This window comes from Somniosus microcephalus, unplaced genomic scaffold (assembly GCF_052327205.1).
Source record: "Somniosus microcephalus isolate GS21.2 unplaced genomic scaffold, FLI_Smic_1.0 unresolved_chr1, whole genome shotgun sequence".
Taxonomy (NCBI): Eukaryota; Metazoa; Chordata; class Chondrichthyes; order Squaliformes; family Somniosidae; genus Somniosus; species Somniosus microcephalus.
This window is the reverse complement of record NW_028225179.1, coordinates 105107445-105129116: the sequence shown is the minus strand read 5'-3', so window position 1 is coordinate 105129116 and position 21672 is coordinate 105107445. Positions and strand designations below refer to the sequence as shown.

The following is a 21672-nucleotide window of genomic DNA, read 5'->3' as shown; positions in this document are numbered from 1 at the left end:
TGCTGCATTGTCAAAGGGGAAGTGCTGAGGGAGTGCTGCACTGCCGGAGGGGCAGTATTGAGGGAGAGCTGCACTGTCGGAGGAGCAGTACTGAGGGAGTGCTGCTCTGTCAAAGGGGCAGTACTGAGGGAGCACTGCACTGTCGGAGGGGTAGTACTGAGGGAGTGCTGCACTGTCGGTGGAGCAGTACTGAGGGAGTGCTGCACTGTCAAAGGGGCAGTAATGAGGGAGCACTGCACTGTCGGAGGGGTAGTACTGAGGGAGCGCTGCACTGTCGGAGGAGCAGTACTGAGGGAGTGCTGCATTGCAAAGGGGAAGTACTGAGGGAGCGCTGCACTGTCGGAGGAGCAGTACTGAGGGAGAGCTGCACTGTTGGTGGAGCACTACTGAGGGAGTGCTGCACTGTCAAAGGGGCAGTAATGAGGAAGCACTGCACTGTCGGTGGGGCAGTACTGAGGGAGTGCTGTATTGTCAAAGGGGCAGTACTGAGGGTGCGCTGCACTGTTGGAGGGGCAGTACTGAGGGAATGCTGCACTTTCGGAGGGGCAGTATTGAGGGAGAGCTGCACTTTCGGAGGAGCAGTACTGAGGGAGTGCTGCACTGTCAAAGGGGCAGTACTGAGGGAGCACTGCACTGTCGGAGGGGTAGTACTGAGTGAGTGCTGCACTGTCAGGGGCAGTACTGAGGGAGCGCTGCACTTTCGGTGGTGCAGTACGGAGGGAGTGCTGCATTGCAAAGGGGAAGTACTGAGGGAGCGCTGCACTGTCGGAGGGGCAGTACTGAGGGAGTGCTGCACTTTTGGAGGGGCAATACTGAGGGAATGCTGCATTGTCAAATGGGCAGTACTGAGGGAGCGCTGCACTGTCGGAGGGGCAGTACTGAGAGAGTGCTGCATTGTCAAAGGGGCAATACTGAGGGAGTGCTGCAGTGTCGGAGGGGCAGTAATGAGGGAGCGCTGCACTGTCGGAGGGTTAGTACTGAGGGAGTGCTGCACTGTCGGAGGGGCAGTACTGAGGGAGCGCTGCACTGTCGGAGGGGCAGTACTGAGGGACTGCTGCACTGTCAAAAGGGCAATGCTGAGGGAGTGCTACATTGTCAAAGGGGAAGTACTGAGGGAGTGCTGCACTGTCGGAGGGGCAGTATTGAGGGAGAGCTGCACTGTCGGAGGAGCAGTACTGAGGGAGTGCTGCACTGTCAAAGGGGCAGTACTGAGGGAGCACTGCACTGTCGGTGGGGTAGTACTGAGGGAGTGCTGCACTGTCAGGGGCAGTACTGAGGGAGCGCTGCACTTTCGGTGGGGCAGTACTGAGGGAGCGCTGCACTGTTGGAGGGGCAGTACTGAAGGAGTGCTGCACTTTTGGAGTGGCAATACTGAGGGAGTGCTGCATTGTCAAATGGGCAGTACTGAGGGAGCGCTGCACTGTCAGAGCAGCAGTACTGAGAGAGTGCTGCATTGTCAAAGGGGCAATACTGAGGGAGTGCTGCAGTGTCGGAGGGGCAGTAATGAGGGAGCGCTGCACTGTCGGAGGGGCAGTACTGAGGGAGTGCTGCACTGTCGGAGGGGCAGTACTGAGGGAGCGCTGCACTGTCGGAGGTGCAGTACTGAGGGACTGCTGCATTGTCAAACGGGCAATGCTGAGGGAGTGCTGCATTGTCAAAGGGGAAGTACTGAGGGAGTGCTGCACTGTCGGAGGGGCAGTACTGAGGGAGTGCTGCATTGTCAATGGGGCAGTACTGAGGGAGCGCTGCACTGTCGGAAGTGCTGTCTTTCAGAAGGGAATTCCCACTATGCATTGTGAGATCGAATACTCCTGCCAACAGCAGCCTTCCATCTTCCCCAGTGCAGACAGGAGGAAGGGGGTAGATATCCGCCAAGAGCAAGGCTGATCAGGGCCGACCCTCGATATTAGGGTGTGTATGGAGCACATAGGTCAGGTGGATGTAAATGATCCCACGGTCACTATTCGAAGAAGAGCAGGGGAGTTCTCCCTGGTGCCCCTGCCAATAGTAATCCCTCAACCAACATCACTGAAAACAGATGATCTGGTCATTTATCACATCGCTGTTTGGGGGATCTTGCTGTGTATTAATTGGCTGCCATGTTTCCGAGATTACAACAGTGAGTACACTTTAAAAAGTACTTCATTTGCTGTAAAGCGCTGTCCGACGTCCTGAGGTGGAGAAAGATGCTGCAGAAATGCAAATCTTTCTGTTTCACTTCCTGGCTTCAGTTTGGTGTCAGCAATCCCCTTAAAGCTGTTAGTTTTTATCATCACATTTCACCTGACGCTATTTCGTGAATGAACTGAAAGTGTTTGTAATGCAGATATGGAGCAATTTGAGTTTGAATTACTATTGATATCCCGCTACTGATATACGATGACATCAGAGTACATGTTCTGCACCGTGCTGTGACTTTAAGAGATAGCCTTTAACATGAACATGTTTCTGAAACTTCCAGTTACGCAAAATGTACCATGTAATGGAGGAGCCCTGGAGTACCTGTAATAAAGTTCACCTCTCCATCACAGTCAAAGGCAAAGTGGAGCTTAAACGTAAGTATGTGTCCACTGCAGAATGTGTATGGGGCCAGTGAGCCCAGAGTGATCTGAATGTAGGCACAAGGTCCATGTGTACCTCTGGATCACACCAAGCTCACGGTTAAATGTAACAAATGCCCAGGTTTTTTATTGTTATCTATCATTAATAAGGAACTTCTAGATTTAAAGGGAAAGGGGTGATGCTGACATTTAAATCCTTTCTGTAGAAAGAACACGGAGAACCTTATTAAAGGTGCGAGTTTACACTGGCCTGCACATGGGATTGCCCCATAAACCCTCAACATTGATCAGATCCAACATTACCCCATGGTTCGGGGGCAGGAGGCAAACTGTTGTTCTTCGCCCATCGATGGCCCACCTTATGTTTCTTTTCTTTTTTTAATTCGTTCATGGGATGTGGGCATCGCTGGCAAGGCCAGCATTTATTGTGCATCCCTAGTTGCCCTTAAGAAGGTGGTGGTGAGCCGCCCTCTTGAACCGCTGCAGTCCGTGTGGTGAAGGTGCTCCCACAGTGCTGTTAGGGAGGGAGTTCCAGGATTTTGACCCAGCGACAATGAAGGAACAGCGATATATTTCTAAGTCAGGATGGTGTGTGACTTGGAGGGGAACATGGAGGTGGTGGTGTTCCCATGCACCTGCTGCCCTTGTCCTTCTAGGTGGAAGATGTCGCGGGTTTGGAAGGTGCTGCCGAAGGAGCCTTGGTGAGTTGCTGCAGTGCATCTTGTAGATGGTACACACTGCGGCCATGGTGTGCTGGTGGTGGAGGGAGTGAATGTTTAAGTTGGTGGATGGGGTGCCAATCAAGCGGGCTGCTTTGTCCTGGATGGTGTTGAACTTCTTGAGTATTGTTGGAGCTGCACTCACCCAGGCAAGTGGAGAGAATTCCATCACACTCCTTACTTCGTCAGTTGAAGTGGAGAGATAAAGGAGCAGATAAAGAACCTGACAAAGGAGCAGCGCTCCAAAAGCTTGTGATTTCAAATAAATCTGTTGGACTATAACCTGGTGCTGTGTGACTTCTGACATTTGTCCACCTCAGTCCAACACCGGCATCTCCACATCATGACTCCTTACTTGTGCCTTGTAGATGGTGGAAAGGCTTTGGGGAGTCAGGAGGTGAGACACTCGCCTGCTATTTCTCTAAACATTAGCAAGGGATCGGCTTGGCCAACTCTTACAAAACACAGTACGTTGAATAGATATGTTTTAAAGTGAAAAAAAAGACTTGAAAGAATGATTATTTATACAGCGTCTTTCATGACCTCAGGACATCCCAAAGCGCTTTACAGCCAATGAAGTACTTTTGAAGTGTAGTCACTGTTGTAATGTAGGAAACACAGCAGCCAATTTGCACACAGCAAGCTCCCGCAAACAGCAATGTGATAATGACCAGATCATCTGATTTTTTAGTGATGTTTGTTGAAGGATAAATATTGGCCAGGACACCAGGGAGAACTCCCCTGCTCTGCTTCGAAATAGTGCCATGGGATTTTTACGTCCACCTGAGAGGGCAGACGGGGCCTCGATTTAACGTTTCATCCAAAAGATGGCACCTCTGAAAGAGCAACGCTCCCTCAGTATCTCAGTGTCATGTTTATTGTGTCATGAGAGACATTCAACCAGACTATGAACAGATTTAGTTCAGATCTTGAGGGGTGGGGTGGGTGTTGCTCGATCGTCTTAGAGTTTACGAATGAGAAAGCCTAGAATGTGAAACTAGAATCATACAATGGTTACAGCACGGAAGAAGGCCATTCGGCCCATCGAGCCCGTGCCGACTCTCAGCTAGTCCCACTTCCCCGCATTTTCCTCGTAGCCCTGCCAATTTATTTCCTTCAGATAATTATGCAACTCCCTTTTGAAAGACACGATTGAATCTGACTCCACCACCCACTCAGGCAGTGCATTCCAGATCTTAACCCCTCGCTGCGTAAAAAAGTATTTTCTTACGTCGGCTTTGGTTCTTTTGCCAATCACCTTAAATCTGTGTCCTCTGGTCCTCAACCCTTCTGCCAATGGGAACAGTTTCTCTCTATCTACTCTGTCCAGACCCCTCATGATTTTGAACACCTCTATCAAATCTCCTCTCTATCTTTTCTGCTCCAAGGAGAACAACCCCAGCTTCTCCAGTCTATCAACATAACTGAAGCCCCTCATTCCTGGAATCATTCTCGTAAATCTATTCTGCACCTTCTCTAAAGGCTTTCACATTCTTCCTAAAGTGCAGTGCACAGAATTGGACACAGTACTCCAGTTGGGGTCGAACCAGTGTTTTATACAAGTTCATCATCATTTCTACACTTTTGTGTTCTATGCCTCTATTTATGAAGCCGAGGATACTGTAAGTCTTTTTAACTGCTTTCTCACCCTGCCCTGCCACCTTCAATGATTTGTGCACACATACCCCCTGGTCTCTCTGTTCGTGCACCCCCTTTAGGATTGTACCATTTATCTTATATGTCCAAAAGCAAAATACTGCGGATGCTGGAAATCTGAAATAAAAGCTTATATGTCCTCTCCTCATTCTTTCTACCAAAACTACTGTTAAACTGGCCACCTTCACATGACAGGTAGAATCCAGTCAGTGCCAGACTCCAGTCAATATATTCAGGGGTGAAATCCATCTTGGGCGATAGCGAGTCAGAACCCCTGCTTTACACCCCTGGCCATTTTCTTATCCATTTAATTCAATCACTTGTAATGTCGAAAGGATGATTAGTTTTCTCTCTTAGTCCTGATAGTCAGGGTTGGCTGAACGTTATCACTGATGTGGCAGATTATTGATTGGAGTAAAGATGGAACGGATATTCTCGTTCACCCAGCTGAATTTATGGAAGAAGAAAACATGATAAAACTCCAGGAGGAACAGGGAGAGGCAATATACACATAATCACACAGTTTTAAAGAGTGTGCAGGGACAGAGGGACCTGGGAGTTAATGTGCATAGGTCCCTGAAGATGGCATATTGAGAAAGTGGTAAACAAAGCATATGGGATCTTGGGCTTCATAAATAGGGGTATTGAATACAAAAGTAGAGAATTTATGCTGAACCTTTATAAAGAGCTGGTTAGGCCACAGCTGGAGTATTGCGTCCAGTTCTGGTCACCACACTTTAGGAAGGATGTGAAGGCCCTTGAGAGGGTACAGAGGAGATTTACCAGAAAGGTTCTGGGGATGGGGGATCTTAGTTACAAGGACAGGTTGGAGAAGTTGGATTTGTTTTCATTGGAGCAAAGGAGGTTGAGGGATTTAATAGAGGTGTACAAGATTATGACTGGTTTGGATAGGCTAGATGGGGAAAGGCTGCTCCCACTAGTTGATGGTACAAGGACTAGGGGACACAGATTTAAGGTTTTGGGCCAGAGATACAGGGGGGACATGAGGAAAAACTTTTTTACGCAGCAAGTGGTAAGGACCTGGAAATCGCTGCTGACAGAATTGGTGGAAGGAGAGACACTCAATGTTTTCAAGGGGAGATTGGATAGGCATTTGAGGGAAATAAACTTGCAGGGTTACGGGTATAGAGCGGGGAATGGGACTGACTGGATTGCTCGACAGAAAGCCAGCATGGACTCGATGAGTTGAATAGCCTCCTTCTGTGCCTTTATAACTCTGTGACTCCACACTGAGCCAATAATATCCAAATCACACCGAATGTTCTTTTAGATTTTCACTTCATTGAACGATAAATGATTCTGTTAGTTGTGTTTGTTGGAGGGAAATGAGAGTTTGTTACACAAATAGTGCATCTCTTCACTTAACAGTGGTGGGGAAATCATGGAATTATTGAATGATACATCTCAGATGGAAGCCATTCGGCCCATCGTGTCTGTTCCGGCTCTTTCAGAGTGCTATCCAATTAGTCCCACTCCCCTGCTCTGTGAAATTTTCTCCTCCACGTATTTATCCAATTCCCCTTTGAAAGTTGCTATTGAATCTGCTTCCACCGCCCTTTCAGGCAGCGCGTTCCAGATCACAACTCGCTGCGTTAAAAAAAAACCTACTCCTCTCCCCTCTGGTTCGTTTGTCAATTACCTTAAATGTGTGTCCTCTGGTTACCGACCCTTCTGCCAGTGGAAACAGTTTCTCCTTAATTACGTGTTCGAAACCTTTCATGATTTTGAACACCTCTATTAAATCTCCGCTTAATGGAGATTCTGCTCTAAGGAGGACAATCCCAGCTTCTTTAGTCTCTCCAGGTAGCGAAAGTCCCTAATCCCTGGTACCATTCTAGTAAATTTCCTGGGCATTCCCCCAAAGGCCTTAACATCCTTCCGCTTTACATCCCACACCATTTTCTTATCCATTTACTTCAACCACTTGTAAAGTCGAAGGGATGATAACTTTTCTTTCTGGGTCCTGACAGTCAGGGTTGCTGAATAGTATCACTGACTTGGCGAATTATTGATTGGAGTAAAGCTGGAATGGATATCCTCGTTCGCCAGGCTGAATTTATTGAAGAAGAAAACATGATCAAACTCCACACTGAGCGAATAATATCCAAATCACACCAAACGTCCTGTGGCACCTAGAATTGGACACAATACTCCAGCTGTGGCCTAACCAGTGATTATAAAGATTCAGCATAATTTCCTTGCCCAGGATCCTGCATGAGTACAGGAGTAAAGAAGTCTTACTCCAATTATACAGGGCCTTGGTGAGATCACACCTGGAGTACTTTGTACAATTTTGATCTCCTTACCTAGGGAAGGATATACTTGCCATAGAGGGAGTGCAACAAAGGTTCACAAGATTGATTCCTGGGATGGCAGGACTGTCGTATGAGACGAGATTGAGTAAACTAGGCCTATATTCACTTGAATTCAGAAGAATGAGAGGGGATCTCATTGAAGCATATAAAATTATTACAGGGCCTAATAGGATGGAAGCTGGGAGAATGTTTCCCTTTGCTGGGGAGTCTAGAACCAGGGGCCACCACCTCAGGATAAAGGGTAGGCCATTCAGGACTGAGAAGAGAATACATTTCTTCACACAGAGGCTGGTGAATCTTTGGAATTCTCTACCCCAGAGTGCTGTGGAGGCTCAGTCATTGGGCATATTCAAAACAGAAGTCGATAGATTTCTAACTAGTAAGGGCATGAAGGGATATGGTGATAAGGCCGGTGAATGGAATTGAGGTCGAAGATCAGCCATGATCTCATTGAATGGCAGAGCATGCTCGAAGGGCCGAATGGCCTTCTCCTGCTCCCATTTCTTATGTTCTTATGCTTTTGTAAAAGCCTTCTCAACTTGTCCTGCCAGCTTCAAAGGTTTCTGTGCATGAACCCCAAGGGATCGCTGCTCCTGCATCCCCTTTAAATTTGTACTCTGAACAGGAATGAAGTGCCTGTCCCTTTTATCTCACAGAACCGTCTGACTACACTGAGGGTGATGAGCAAAAATTTACTGATCACGAACTTCTTCCAGCCGACGCGCCTTTTGGCTCCATAGGTTGGTACGATCTTCATTCCCGAAGGAAAAGGGATGTCCCGGAACCTTCAGATCACCAGACCATTTACTATGAAGTCTGTTCATGGTGAGTATTAGTGAACCTCACTTGTAGCGACTGCTCAATCCGTCTCACATTAAAAAAAATCTTCATTCGATGCTCGACGCAAGTCATGAAACCAATTAAAAAGGGTATGACTATATGGTATCAGCCCTGGCTCAGTGGGCAGCACTCCCACCTCTGAGTCAGAAGGCTGTGGGTTCAAGCCTTACTCCAGAGACTCGAGCCCATAATCCAGGCTGACACTCCCAGTGCAGTGCTGAGGGAGTGATGCACTGTCCAAAGCACCGTCTTTCAGATGTGACGTTAAACCGAGGTGCCGTCCACCCTCTCAGGTGGACGTAAAAGATCCAATGGCACAATTTCGAAGAAGAGCAGCGGCGTTCTCCTCGGTGTCTGACCAATATTTATCCCTCAACCAACATCACTTAAACAGATGATCTGGTCATTATCACATTGCTGTTTGTGGGAGCTTGCTGTGTGCAAATTGGCTGTCGCGCTTCCTACATTACAACGGTGACTCCACTTCAAAAGTACTTCATTGGCTGTGAAGCACTTTGGGATGTCCGGTGGTCGTTAAATGCGTTATATAAATGCAAGTCTTTTTACTTTAAAATATCGCACAGAGGAATTTACAGGCCATCCGGTGACCATTTCCCCACCAGAGAAAGTGACAAACTGGATTTGCTGCAATTATACAGGATGGGTTTATAAATCAGTCTGGGATGGTGGAAGCAAAATGGGCAGAATGTGAAACAGGCTACGAGTCCATTTTGCGCTACTGACAAAGATCAATTTCACCCCATATGATTACCTGTATAATTTTTTAAAAAACATCAATTCCTCTCTTAGCCTTCTCCCCAGTGGAAATAACAGCAATATTTGAAATGGCTCCTCCTAGTTATACCCTGTTATCGCTGTGCCATCCCGGTTAATCAATGGTACACAATCCCTATCGCTGTAATACTGGTCTTTCTATAATATAGTTTCTAAAACTATACCCAGTAACCAAACTGAATTAGTAAGAATGTCTTATTAAAATGCTTTTTTACCCTTGTACAGTATCTCCCTAGTTACAAATGCCAAAAATACAAGTGTGCTTTTTAATAGTTTATTTTCTACTTGTGGATGACCTTTCACAGACAGATCTACTTGAATTCTCAGGTTTCTGTGTCCCTCCCGATCTATCAGCGTAGTTCCATTGAGTCTATATTCCCATTGCCTGTTTATCACTCCAAAATTCATATTTACCCACGTTAACTTGATTGCCATCTATCTGCCCATTCTGCTAACCCATCTATCTTCTTGTGATGTCTTATAGACTCCCCCACCCCATGCACTTTGCTTCCTCCATTACTTTCAGGCTGTGAGCAGATTGGGATTTCTTCCTCCCTAGGACATCCATAGAGTAGACACAGAGAGAGTATTTCCACTTGTGGGGAAGAGCAAAACCAGAGGCCAGCACTGTAAGATAGTCTATTAAAACCTTTCATAATTTTAAAGGCCTCTATCAGGTCAACCCTCCGCCTTCTCCTTTCAAGAGAAAACAGCCCCAGCCTGTTCATCCTTTCCTGTTAGGTATATAAGATAATCACCAAGACATCAAACAGGAAATTCAGGAGAAACCTCTTTACCCAGGGAGTGGTGAGAATGTGGAACTCGCTACCACAGGGAGTAGTTGAGGTGAATAGTTTAGATACATTTAAGGGGAAATTGATAAGCATATGAGGGAGAAGGGTATAGAGGGTTATGCTGATAGAGTTAGCTGAGGAAGGATGGCAGGAGGCTCGAGTGGAACATAAATGACTGGCATGGACTGGTTGAGCTGACGACCTGTTTCTGTGCTGTTTATTCTATGTACAGGAAACTTTGGTTTATCCGGAGGCTGTATGTCCAGAAACCTCGATCTAACGGCAGAAATCAGCAGCCATTTTGGTTAGGTTTTTTTTCTTCTCCTGGCATTCTTTTAACAGGTAGGCTCTGGAAAGCGTCTCTGCAGCTTAGCAACAGCTTCAGAGACGCTTCCAAGCTACGGGCCGAGTGTTTACAAGCTGTTGCTAAGCAACAGTGTTTGTTGTCAGATACGGAGACGAAAACCTCCGTATCCCACAACATTAGCGCTGGTCTATCTGGAAGTTTGGATAGATCGGCTGCAGCTTGGTCCCGTGGGTGCCGGATATCGCGAAGTTTCCTGTAATTCTATGTAATCATCTTAAAGATGTTCTCCAGTACATCTGCCACATAGTATGAGTTGCAAAAGAGATGGCTTCAACAGTGTTAAATGTACAAACAACATATTAGCCATTGTAAGAATGCCCCTTCACATCTGGTGCAGTGTAATTTCAACAGAGTTTCACTCTGGCCTCTGCAGTGGTTTTTATCAGTAAGCTTCGGGTAGACAACGCTCGCTAGCAGTGTAAGTATTTGAGTTATTAACCTTTGCAAACTTTACTGGTGAAGGCAAGATGATGAAGGCGAGGAGGATCAGACCCCGTCTGGAATGGCCATTGTCGACATCTCACTCCTCAGTGGCTTGGAGCCTGAGACGGTGCAGCTCGATCAGGTAGAATCAATTCACCAATTCAGAAATTCTTGCATTGCTTCTGTTTGTAGATTGATTCAGATCAATGTCCTGGAGAGGACAGTATTGGGATTCAAAGCCCTAGAAATTCATCGCAGGCTGCGGCACAAAACAGGCGGTATCGGATTGGCTGCCCGTTATACACAATGCTTGATAATCTGCTCCATTTACTGCAATAGAGCTGAATATCAGTTATACAGGCAGCCAATCCAATACCGTCCGTGTTGCACCACAGCATAAGACACATTTCTAGACAAAAGATTTCTTCCAGACACGGAGTGAGGCACACGGTAGCATCAGTAAAATACTTCCTTTACATCACCATTTCTAACCAGAGAGCAAAAGTCTCCTTTATTCCTTCCAGAATCGTTTTACCATTTCACTGGAGATAATAGACAATGGGGGATATTGCTGACAGTTGCCGACAGTGTATAATGGGCGATATGGGACAGAACGCCCGATATTCACCCACCTGTTATACACCCCTCCTGTTATACACCGCTCCTGTTATACACCCTCCCATTATATACCCCTCCCGTTATTCACCCTCCCGTTATACACCCTCCTGTTATACAGCCTCCTGTTATACACCCCTCCTGTTATACACCCTCCCGTTATACACACCGCCCGTTATATACCCCTCCCGTTATTCACCCTCCCGTTATACACCATCCCGTTATACACCCTCCCGTTATACAGCCTCCTGTTATACACCCCTCCTGTTATACACCCTCCCGTTATACACACCGCCCGTTATATACCCCTCCCGTTATTCACCTTCCCGTTATACACCCTCCTGTTATACACCCCTCCTGTTTACACCCTCCTGTTATATACCCCTCCCGTTATACACCATCCCGTTATACACCCTCCCGTTATAAACCCTTGCTTTATACACCTCTCCTGCTATACACCCTCCCGCTATATACCCCTCCCGTTATATACCACTCCCATTATACACCCTCCCATCATAAACCCTCCTGTTATACACCCCTCCCATTATACACCCCACCCGTTATACACCCTCCCGTTATACACCCTGCCATTATCCACCCTTCTGTTATACACCCTACCATTATACACCATTCCGTTATGCACCCTCCCGTTATAAACCCTCCCGTTACACACCCTCCCGTTATACACCCTCCCGTTATACACCCTCCCGTTATAAACCCTCCCGTTATACACCCTCCCATTGTTCACCCTCCCGTTGTACACCCTCCCGTTGTACACCCCTCCCATTATACACCCCTCCCGTTATACACCGCGCCCGTTGTACACCCTCCCGTTATTCACCCTCCCATTATACACCCTCCCGTTATACACCCTCTCGTTATACACCCTCCCATTACACATCCTCCCGTTATACACCGCGCCCGTTATACACCCTCCCGTTATACACCCTCCCCTTATACACCCTCTCGTTATACACCCTCCCGTTACACATCCTCCCGTTATACACCGCGCCCATTATACACCCTCCTGTTGTACACCCTCCCGTTATACACCCCTCCCGTTATACACCCGCCCATTATACACCCCTCCCATTATACACCCCTCCCATTATACACCGGCCCATTATGCACCCCCCCATTATAAACCCCTCCCATTATATACCCTCCTGTTATACACCCCGCCCATTATACACCGCGTCCATTATACACCCTCCCGTTATACACCATCCCATTATACACAGGCCCATTATACATCCTCCCATTATAAACCCCTCCCATTATACACCTGCCCATTATACTCCCTCCCGTTATACACCCTCCCGTTATACACACCTCCAGTTATACACACCTCCCATTATACACCCTCCCATTATAACCCCTCACATTATAAACCCTCTTGTTATACACCCTCCCATTATACACCCTCCCATTAAACACCCCTCCCGTTATACACCCTCACATTATACACTGCGCCCGTTATACATGCTCCCGTTATACACCCTCCCGTCATACACCCTCCCGTTATACTCCCTCCCGTTATACAGCCCTCCCATTATACACCCCTCCCATTATACACCCACCCTGGGGATTGGGAGCAGTTTAGGATTCAGCAAAGGAGGACAAAGGGATTAATTAAGAGGGGGATGATAGAGTATGAGAGTAAGCTTGCAGGCAACATAAAAACTGACTGTAAAAGCTTCTATAGATATGTGAAGAGAAAAATATTGGTGAAGTCAAGCGTAGGCCCCTTGCAGTCAGAATCAGGGGAATTTATAATGGGGAACAAAGAAATGGCAGACCAATTAAATACATACTTTGGTTCTGTCTTCACAAAGGAGGACACAAATCACCTCCCAGAGATGTCGGGGAACATAGGGTCTGATGAGAGGGAGGAACTGAATGAAAACAGTATTTGTAGGGAAATGGTGTTCAGGAAATTGACAGGATTGAAGGCCGATAAATCCCCAGGGCCTGATAATCTACATCCTAGGGTACTTAAGGAAGTGGCCCTAGAAATAGTAAATGCATTGCTGGTCATCGTCCAAAATTCTATAGATTCTGGAACAGTTCCCATAGATTGGAGGGTAGCTAATGTTACCCCACTATTCAAAAAAGGTGGTGGAGAGAAAACGGGGAATTATAGACCCGTAAGCCTGACATCGGTAGTGGGGAAAATGCTAGAGTCCATTATAAAAGATGTAATAGCAGAGCACTTGGAAAATAGTGACAGCGTCAGACAAATTCAACATGGATTTACAAAAGGTAAATCGTGCTTGACTAATCTACTGAAATTTTTTGAGGATGTAACTTGTAGTATAGATAAGGGAGAACCAGTGGATGTGGTGTATTTGGACTTTTAGAAGGCTTTCGATAAAGTCCCGCATAAGAGATTAGCGTGTAAAGTTAAAGCACAGGGGATTGGGGACAAGGTACCGACTTGGATAGAGAACTGGCTGGCAGAGAAGAAGCAAAGAGTTGGAGTAAATGGCTCTTTTTCCAAGTGGCAGGCAGTGACTAGTGGAGTACCGCAGGGATTGGTCCTAGGACCCCAGCTATTCACAATACATATTAATGATCTAGATGAGGGAACTAGATGTAATATTTCCAAGTTTGCAGACGACACAAAGCTGGGTGGGCATGTGTGCTGTGAGGAGGATGCTGAGAAACTCCAGTATGATTTGGACAGTTTGGGTGATTGGGCAGATGTATGGCAGATGCAGTATAATGTGGATAAATGCGAGGTTATCCACTTTGGTGGCAAAAACAGGAAGGCAGATTATTATCTGGACGCCAATAGATTGGGAGAAGAGGAAGTGCAACGAGACCTGGGTGTCCTTCTGCACCAGTTGCTGAAGTTAAGCATGCAGGTGTAGCAGGCATTTAAGAAGGTAAATGGTATGTTGGCCTTCGTAGCGAGAGGATTCGAGTACAGGAACAAGGATTTCTTGCTGCAGTTGTACAGGGCCTTGGTGAGACCACACCTTGAGCATTGTGTGCAATTTTGGTTGCCTTATCTGAGGAACGATGTTCTTGCCATGGAGGGAGTGCAGTGAAGATTCACCAGACTGATACCTGGGATGGCAGGAATGACGTATGAGGAGAGATTGGGTCAATTGGGCTTATACTCGCTGGAGTTTCGAAGAATGAGAGGGGATCTCATTGAAACTTATAAAATTCTAATAGGACTAGACAGACTAGATGCAGGAAGGATGTTCCCGATGGCGGGGGAGTCCAGAACCAAGGGTCACAGTCTAAAGATAAGGGGTAAGCCATTTAGGACTGAGATGAGGAGGAATTTCTTCACCCAGAGAGTGGTGAACCTGTGGAATCCTCTACCACAGAAGGCAGTTGAGGCCAATTCATTAAATATATTCAAGAGAGAGTTAGATATATTTCTTAAGGCTAAAGGGATCAAGAGATATGGGGAGAAGGCAGGGACAGGGTACTGAGTTCGGATGATCAGCCATGATCATATTGAATGGCGGAGCAGGCTCGAGTGGCCGAATGGCCTACTCTTGCTCCTATCTTCTATGTTTCTATGTTTCACCCGTTATACACGATGTGCGGGTTAGGTTAATTGGCCATGATAAAAATTGGCCCTTAGTGTTAGGGGGGATTAAATATGTGGGGTTACGGGGTTACGGAGATAGGGCTTGGGTGGGATTGCTGTCGGTGTAGCCACCGGGTGCTAGGGTTTGGATGATCAGCCATGATCTCGTTGAATGGCGGAGCAGGCTCGAAGGGCCGAATGGCCTACTCCTGCTCCTAGTTTCTCTGTTTCTATGTTTCTATGTTACACCCTCCCGTTAAACACGCCTCCCATTGTACACCCTCACAGGTTCCATCGAATGCTGGAAGATGATCAGCAAAGCATCAACTGTTTCTAGGGCCACTTCCTTAAGTACCCTAGGATGTAGATTATCAGGCCCTGGGGATTTATCGGCCTTCAATCCCATCAATTTCCCTAACACCATTTCCCTACAAATGCTGATTTCTTTCAGTTCCTCCCTTTCATCAGACCCTATGTTCCCCGGTATTTCTGGGAGGTTATTTGTGTCCTCCTTTGTGTAGACAGAACCCAAATATGTATTTATTTGGTGTGCCATTTCTTTGTTCCCCATTATAAATCCCACTGATTCTGACTGCAAGGGACCTACGCTTGACTTCACCAATCTTTATCTCTTCACATATCTATAAAAGCTTTTACAGTCAGTTTTTATGTTCCCTGAAACCTTACTCTCATATTCTATTTTCCTTTTCTTAATTAATCCCTTTGTCCTCCTTTGTTGAATCCTAAACTGCTCCCAATCCTCAGGTTTACTGCTTTTTCTGGCCAATTTATATGTCCTCTCCTTGGATCTTATGCTATCCCTAATTTCCCTTGTTAGCCATGGTTGAGTCAACTTTTTTGTTTCATTTTTATGCCAAACTGGGATGAACAAATTCTGTAATTCATCCATGAGGTCTTTGAAAGTTTGCAATTGCCTATCCACCATCAACCCTTTGAGTGACATTCCCCAATCAATCCTAGCCAACTCGCGCCTCAGACCATCGTAGTATCCTTTATTTCAATTTAGGACCCTTGTCTCTGAGTCGACTACTTCATTCTCCATCTTAATGAAGAAGTCGATCATATTAACCACTCCCGTTATACACCCATCCCATTATACACCATCCTGTTATACACACCTCCCGTTATACACACCTCCCATTATACACCCTCTCATTATAAACCCTCCCGTTATACACCCTCCCGTTATACACCCTCCTGATATACACCCTCCCATCATACACCCTCCCATCATACACCCTCCCGTTATACACCCTCCCATCATACAGCCTCCCGTTAAACACCCCTCCCGTTATACACCCACCCGTTAGACACCCTCCCATTATAAAACCTCCCGTTTTAAAACCTTCCATTATAAACCCTCCCGTTACACACCCTCCCGTTATACACCCTCCTGTTATAAACCCTCCCGTTATACACCCTCCCGTTATAAACCCTCCCGTTATACACCCTCCCGTTATACACCCTCCCGTTAAACACCCCTCCCATTATAAACCCTCCCGTTATACACCCTCCCGTTATACACCCTCCCGTTATACACCCTCCCGTTATACACCCTCCCCGTTATACACCCCTCCCATTATACATCCTCCCATAATACGCCCTCCCGTTATAAACCCTCCCATTATAAACCCTCCCGTTATACACCCCTCCCATTATACACCCTCCCAATTTACACCCCTCCCGTTATACACCCCTCCCGTTATACACCCTCCCATTATACACCCCTCCCGTTATACACCCTCCCGTTCTACACCCTCCCATTATACACCCCCCCCATTATACACCCCTCTCATTATACACTCTCCCGTTATAAACCCTCCAGTTATAAACCCTCCCATTATAAACCCCCCACATTATGCACCCTCCTACTGTACACCCCACCTGTTATATACCCTCCTGTTGTAAACCCTCCCATTATACACCCTGTCCTTATACACCCTTCCCATTATACTCGCTCCTGTTATACACCCCTCCCGTTATACACCCTCCCATTGTACACCCCTCCCATTATACACCCTCCCATTATACACCCCTCCCATTATACACCCCTCCCATTATACACCCTCTCGTACTACATCCCTCCAATTATACACCATTGCATTATATACCCCACCCGTTATACACCCCTCCTGTTGGATCCGTGATTTTTAGAGTATTATGTTTTCCAATAACTACATGGAGGCTGTAACTTAACAATCAACAGGTGTTTACTGGAGTAGGGTAGTCTCAAGACTGGCAGTACAGAGGCATGCTCAAAGCTTATATACAGGTGTGGTCACTGCCGGTACTACAGTATACAGGAGCTGTAAAATAGTTCTCTCTTAAAGGTACATACACTACAATTCCTCCCCTTTTAGATTAGCAGTACCCATAATATTCAAATAACAATTAACACTTTAACATGCACATTAAACAGAAATAGTCCATTTATAGATTCAGTCTTTGGGGCGGCTTCCTGATCCTTTCTGGATAGCGCCTTTCCAGAGGTTCTTGTTCTTGGTGCGGAGGCGATTCTGGCCCCCTTTCGTCAGTTAGTTCATCAGTTTCCACTGCTACTGTTTCTGAGGTAGATGCTCCTGGTATGTCGGGTTCATCCCCAGGTACGCGAGACATGGGGTTGACTCGTTCCTGTGACGCTAACATCTGGTCGACGTGGCATCTCACAATGTTCTCCCCGACATCCACTGTGTACATTAATGGCCCCTGCCGTGTGCATACCGTTCCGGGTTGCCATTTCTCTGTTCGGTAGTCACGGGCCAAGACTGGTTGTCCTACATTGAAGCTCCTTGTCGGCTTCTCATTGATGTGCTGGAATTGTTTATCCTCAACATTTCTTCGCGCATTTGGTCTGAGCAAATCCAGACGAGATCTCAACCTTTGGTTAAAGAACATCATGGCTGGGGTCTGGTTGGTAACTGCATGTGTCGCATTTCTGTAGGCTAACAGGAAATTGTCCACCTTATGCTGTAGGGAATTTCATCATCGCACATGGCCTTTATCGCCTTTTTAAAGGTTTGTACGAACCTCTCAGCCAATCCATTTGTGGCTGGATGATACGGGGCTGATGTGTAATGCCTTACCCCATTCCTTCTCATAAATTTCCGAAACTCTTCAGACACAAACTGTGGTCCATTATCAGAGCAAATCTGCTCTGGCAAGCTGTTCCTGGCAAGTATGGTCCGTAGGACTGCAATCGTTTTCTCTGTAGTGGTTGAGGACATTTTTATCACCTCAGGCCATTTCGAGTGAGCATCCACTGCTATTAAGAACATTGAGTCCATAAATGGACCAGCAAAATCAATATGCACCCGTTGCCATGGAGAGGAGGGCCACTCCCATGGGTGTAGAGGGGCATGTGGTGGTGCATTTTGGACCTTCTGGCATCCTGAGCAGCTTTTAGTTAGGTCCTCGATTTGTTGATCGATCCCTGGCCACCACACATAAGCCCTAGCAAGGCTTTTCATTTTCACCCCTCCCAGGTGACCTTTGTGAAGCTCATTTAGCACTCTCTCCCTTAACTTGGGTGGAATTACCACTCGGGATGCACACATCACTGTCCCCTGGCATATTGACAGCTGTTCTCTTCTGGATGAGGATGCTGGCAACAGTGAGTCACCATGTGTTGGCCATCCCCTCACCGTCAAATCATATACCCGAGACAGTGTCGGATCATTGCGGGTCTCCTTCTCTATATCCGCGTTAGTTACTGGCAATCGTTCAATTGTTGACGAATAAAATATCTCGATAGGGTCCACTGCTGGTGCTTCCTTCACAGTAGGCAGTGGCAGGCGTGATAGCCCATCAGCGTTTCCATGCTGTTTCGTGCCTTTATATTCTATTTCATATTGGTTCACCCCTAGAAAAAGGGACCATCTATGTAACCGTTGTGCAGTCATCACCGAAACGCCCCTCTTTGGATTAAAGATGGAGACAAGTGGTTAGTGGTCAGTCAGCAAGGTGAACTTCTGCCCATGCAGATAGTGGTTGAATTTTTTTACTCCCCATACTAGGCTGAGGGCCTCCCTGTCAATCTGGGCGTAGTTGCGCTCGGCTGAGGTTAGTGACCGAGACGCAAAGGCTACTGGCCTCTCCAACCCGTCTGGGAATTTGTGCGACAGCACCGCTCCAATACCATAGGGTGATACATCACATGCCAAACGAATTGGTATTGCTGGGTTGAAATGGGCCAACACCTCTTTTGATGTGATCAATTCTTTGCACTTCTGGAAAGCTCGTTTACATTCGTCATTCCACTTCCATGGTACCCTCGTTTGTAGCAGGGTGTTCAGTGCGTGTAACACTGTAGAAAAATTTGGTAAGAACTTAGGGTAGTAGTTCACCAGCCCGAGGAACGACCTCAGTTGTGACACATTTCCCGGTGCTGGAGCCTTGACTACTGCCTCAATCTTTTCAGGGGACTTTTGTAACCCCTCTTCATCAATAACGTGGCCACAATACGAGATCTGCTTCTGGAAAAACTCGCTCTTGTGGCGATTAGCTCGTAGCCCATATTCCTTTAATCTAGTAAGCACCTTCTCCAGGTTGGCGAGGTGATCACTGTCATTTTCGCCCGTGACCAGGATGTCGTCCAAATAACACTGGGTCCCTGGAATCCCTTGCAGGACTTGATCCATTGCCCTTTGCCAAATAGCTGGAGCCGATGCTACCCCGAACACCAGCCGGTTGTATTGGTAGAGACCTTTATGAGTGTTGATCGTGAGGTATTTTTTCGAGGCTTCTTCCACCTCCATTTGCAAGTATGCCTGGGCTAGATCAATTTTGGTGAAATGATTACCTCCAGATAGCGAGGCGAAAATATCCTCAATACGTGGAAGCAGATATTGTACCGTGTGAAGGACTGGGTTCACTGTCACCATAAAATCCCCACAGATGCGGACCTTCTTTGGTTCCCCAGGCGTATTACTCAACGACCTCTTCATTACAGGAACGATGGGTGTAGCCCACTCACTCCAGTCTACTTTGGACAGTACTCCTGAACGTTCCAACCCTTCCAGCTCTGCTTTGACGGCTGGTCGGATCGCATAAGGCACTGGTCTGGCCTTAAGAAACTTTGGGCTTGCATTTTCCCCTATTTTAATCGTTGCTGTTATGCCTTTTAGTGTTCCGAGTCCCTCCTGGAACACTTCTTGTGCGTCAGTTAGCATTTTTGACAGTCGTCCAGGTGTGACGTCATCATCCTTTTTGGCCTCAACCTTCAGTGCCTGTATGGAATGCCAATCTAATTGTATCTTCCGGATCCATTCACGTCCTAGTAGTGGTGGTCCTCCCTCTGACAATACGTATAGGTCCATTTTAGGTATTTCCTGGCCTTTGTATATCACTTTCACCCTTATTTTTCCTTTGGGGTAGACTTTTTTGCCCGTGTACATCTTCAAGACAATCTCTGTAGCTTTCAAGGGTATATGTGAAAATAGCCGCTTGTAGTCCCTTTGGTTTATGACTATTAGGGCTGATCCTGTGTCCAATTCCATTATCACTTGGACTCCATCTATCTTGAGTGTACCCCAGATAGCCTGGTGATCCTCCATTTTGGTTACCTTATGTAGTTTCAGACAACCCAGCTCCTTGCTTCCGGAGTCTGTATCACTTTTCTGTTCGCCTGAACTACTGTCCATCACCTTATGTACCTTTTTGTACTTCTCCTGTGGAGATTTCTTGCTGTTGCTTTTCTTCCCTGACCTGCAGACTCTTGCTATGTGTCCTGCTTTTCCACACTGTCTGCACACTTGGTCCTTGAACCAACAATCCTTCTGGTCGTGTGTTGTTCTGCCACAGCGATAACACTTCCCTGCTCCATATGAAATTTTTTGGTGCCATATTCTTGCGGTCTCCGTTGTATCTCTGCAGCGCCCCTTGCGGCTGCTTCGTGTGATACTGCCATGCTGAAAGCCTTGTCCAGCGTAAGATCCTTTTCTGATAGAAGCCATTTCTGGGTTCCTTCACTTTGAAGCCCACACACAAACTTGTCCCTTAACGTATCTGCTAGTCCCACTCCAAACTGGCAGTGTTTCGATAGCTTGCGCAGTTCCGTTAAGTACTCAGCATTACTTTCGTCTTTATGCTAGTTCCTTTTGTGGAACTTAAATCTTTCTGCTATCAGCAGCGGTGTGGGGTTTAAGTGGTCCTGTAGGATTTCTACTATGCTTTCGAAATTCTTATCCACGAGCATCTCTGGGGTTATTAGGTTTCGCAGTAAGCCATAAGTTTTTGCACCCATGGAATTTAACTAAACCAGTGCTTTCCTAGCATCTGGCACTTCATCCACCCTGCAGTACACCTCAATGCGTTCCACATATGTCGCCCAATCTTCGACTTCATTGTCGAACGCAGAGATACTGCCACTCTTCGGCATCCCTGGGTGTGATTTAATTGTCAAAAATGGCGTCTCCCACGCTTTCCCTTCTTCTCCGCTGGCACAAAATGGCGTCTCCTGCACTTTTCTTTCTTCCCACGCTCGCACTTCTTCTCCGCTTCGGCTTCTAAAAATGGCTTCTCCCGCACTCTCCCTTCTTCTCCGCGGCTCAATGGCATCTCCCGTGCTCTCCCTACTTTTCCCCGCAGATACTGTTCAGCCCTTGAGCCCTGGCTGTGCTCTGCGCATTTTCCTGTGCGCCTTTCCCGTTTCCGCCGCTCGGTCCTGAACCCGGCTGCTGTTTTACCCTCTCTCTATCTGTTTTGTTTTTCCTCGACACCACTCGGTTTTCAAACCCCGGCTGCGCCCTGTGCGCTTCACCCTCTCTCTTACCCCGTCGACGCTGCTTGGCTTTTTCTCTGCCGTCGGTCGGCTCCAGCCGCCGCTGTCCAGGAAGTGTCTGCGCTGAACCTGTTGCCAGTCTGTTGCTGGATCGTCGTGGCTGGGGAAGCAAGCCCGGCTCTCAACAGCCTCCCCAGTGATGTTCACTCTCTGCCGGACGACTGGGCGGTTGCTCATGGTCGACGCCCATGCTTCTGGCCTCGACTTTCTTCCACCG

General features: G+C 47.1%; 2 protein-coding genes across 2 annotated transcripts in view; both read left to right on the top strand.

Moving 5' to 3' along the window:
- Positions 1-21672, top strand: part of LOC147095683 (complement C4-like) — a 623807-nt gene that overhangs the window by 568049 nt on the left and 34086 nt on the right. The window lies entirely within an intron of this gene.
- The window catches only part of LOC147095684 (complement C4-like), a 39484-nt gene continuing 20282 nt past the window's right edge, over positions 2471-21672 (top strand). The window contains exons 1-3 of the mRNA XM_085974167.1: positions 2471-2555; positions 7929-8097; positions 10531-10633. Coding sequence (XP_085830293.1) covers positions 2471-2555; positions 7929-8097; positions 10531-10633 — 357 coding nt within the window. The remainder of the gene's footprint in view (positions 2556-7928; positions 8098-10530; positions 10634-21672) is intronic.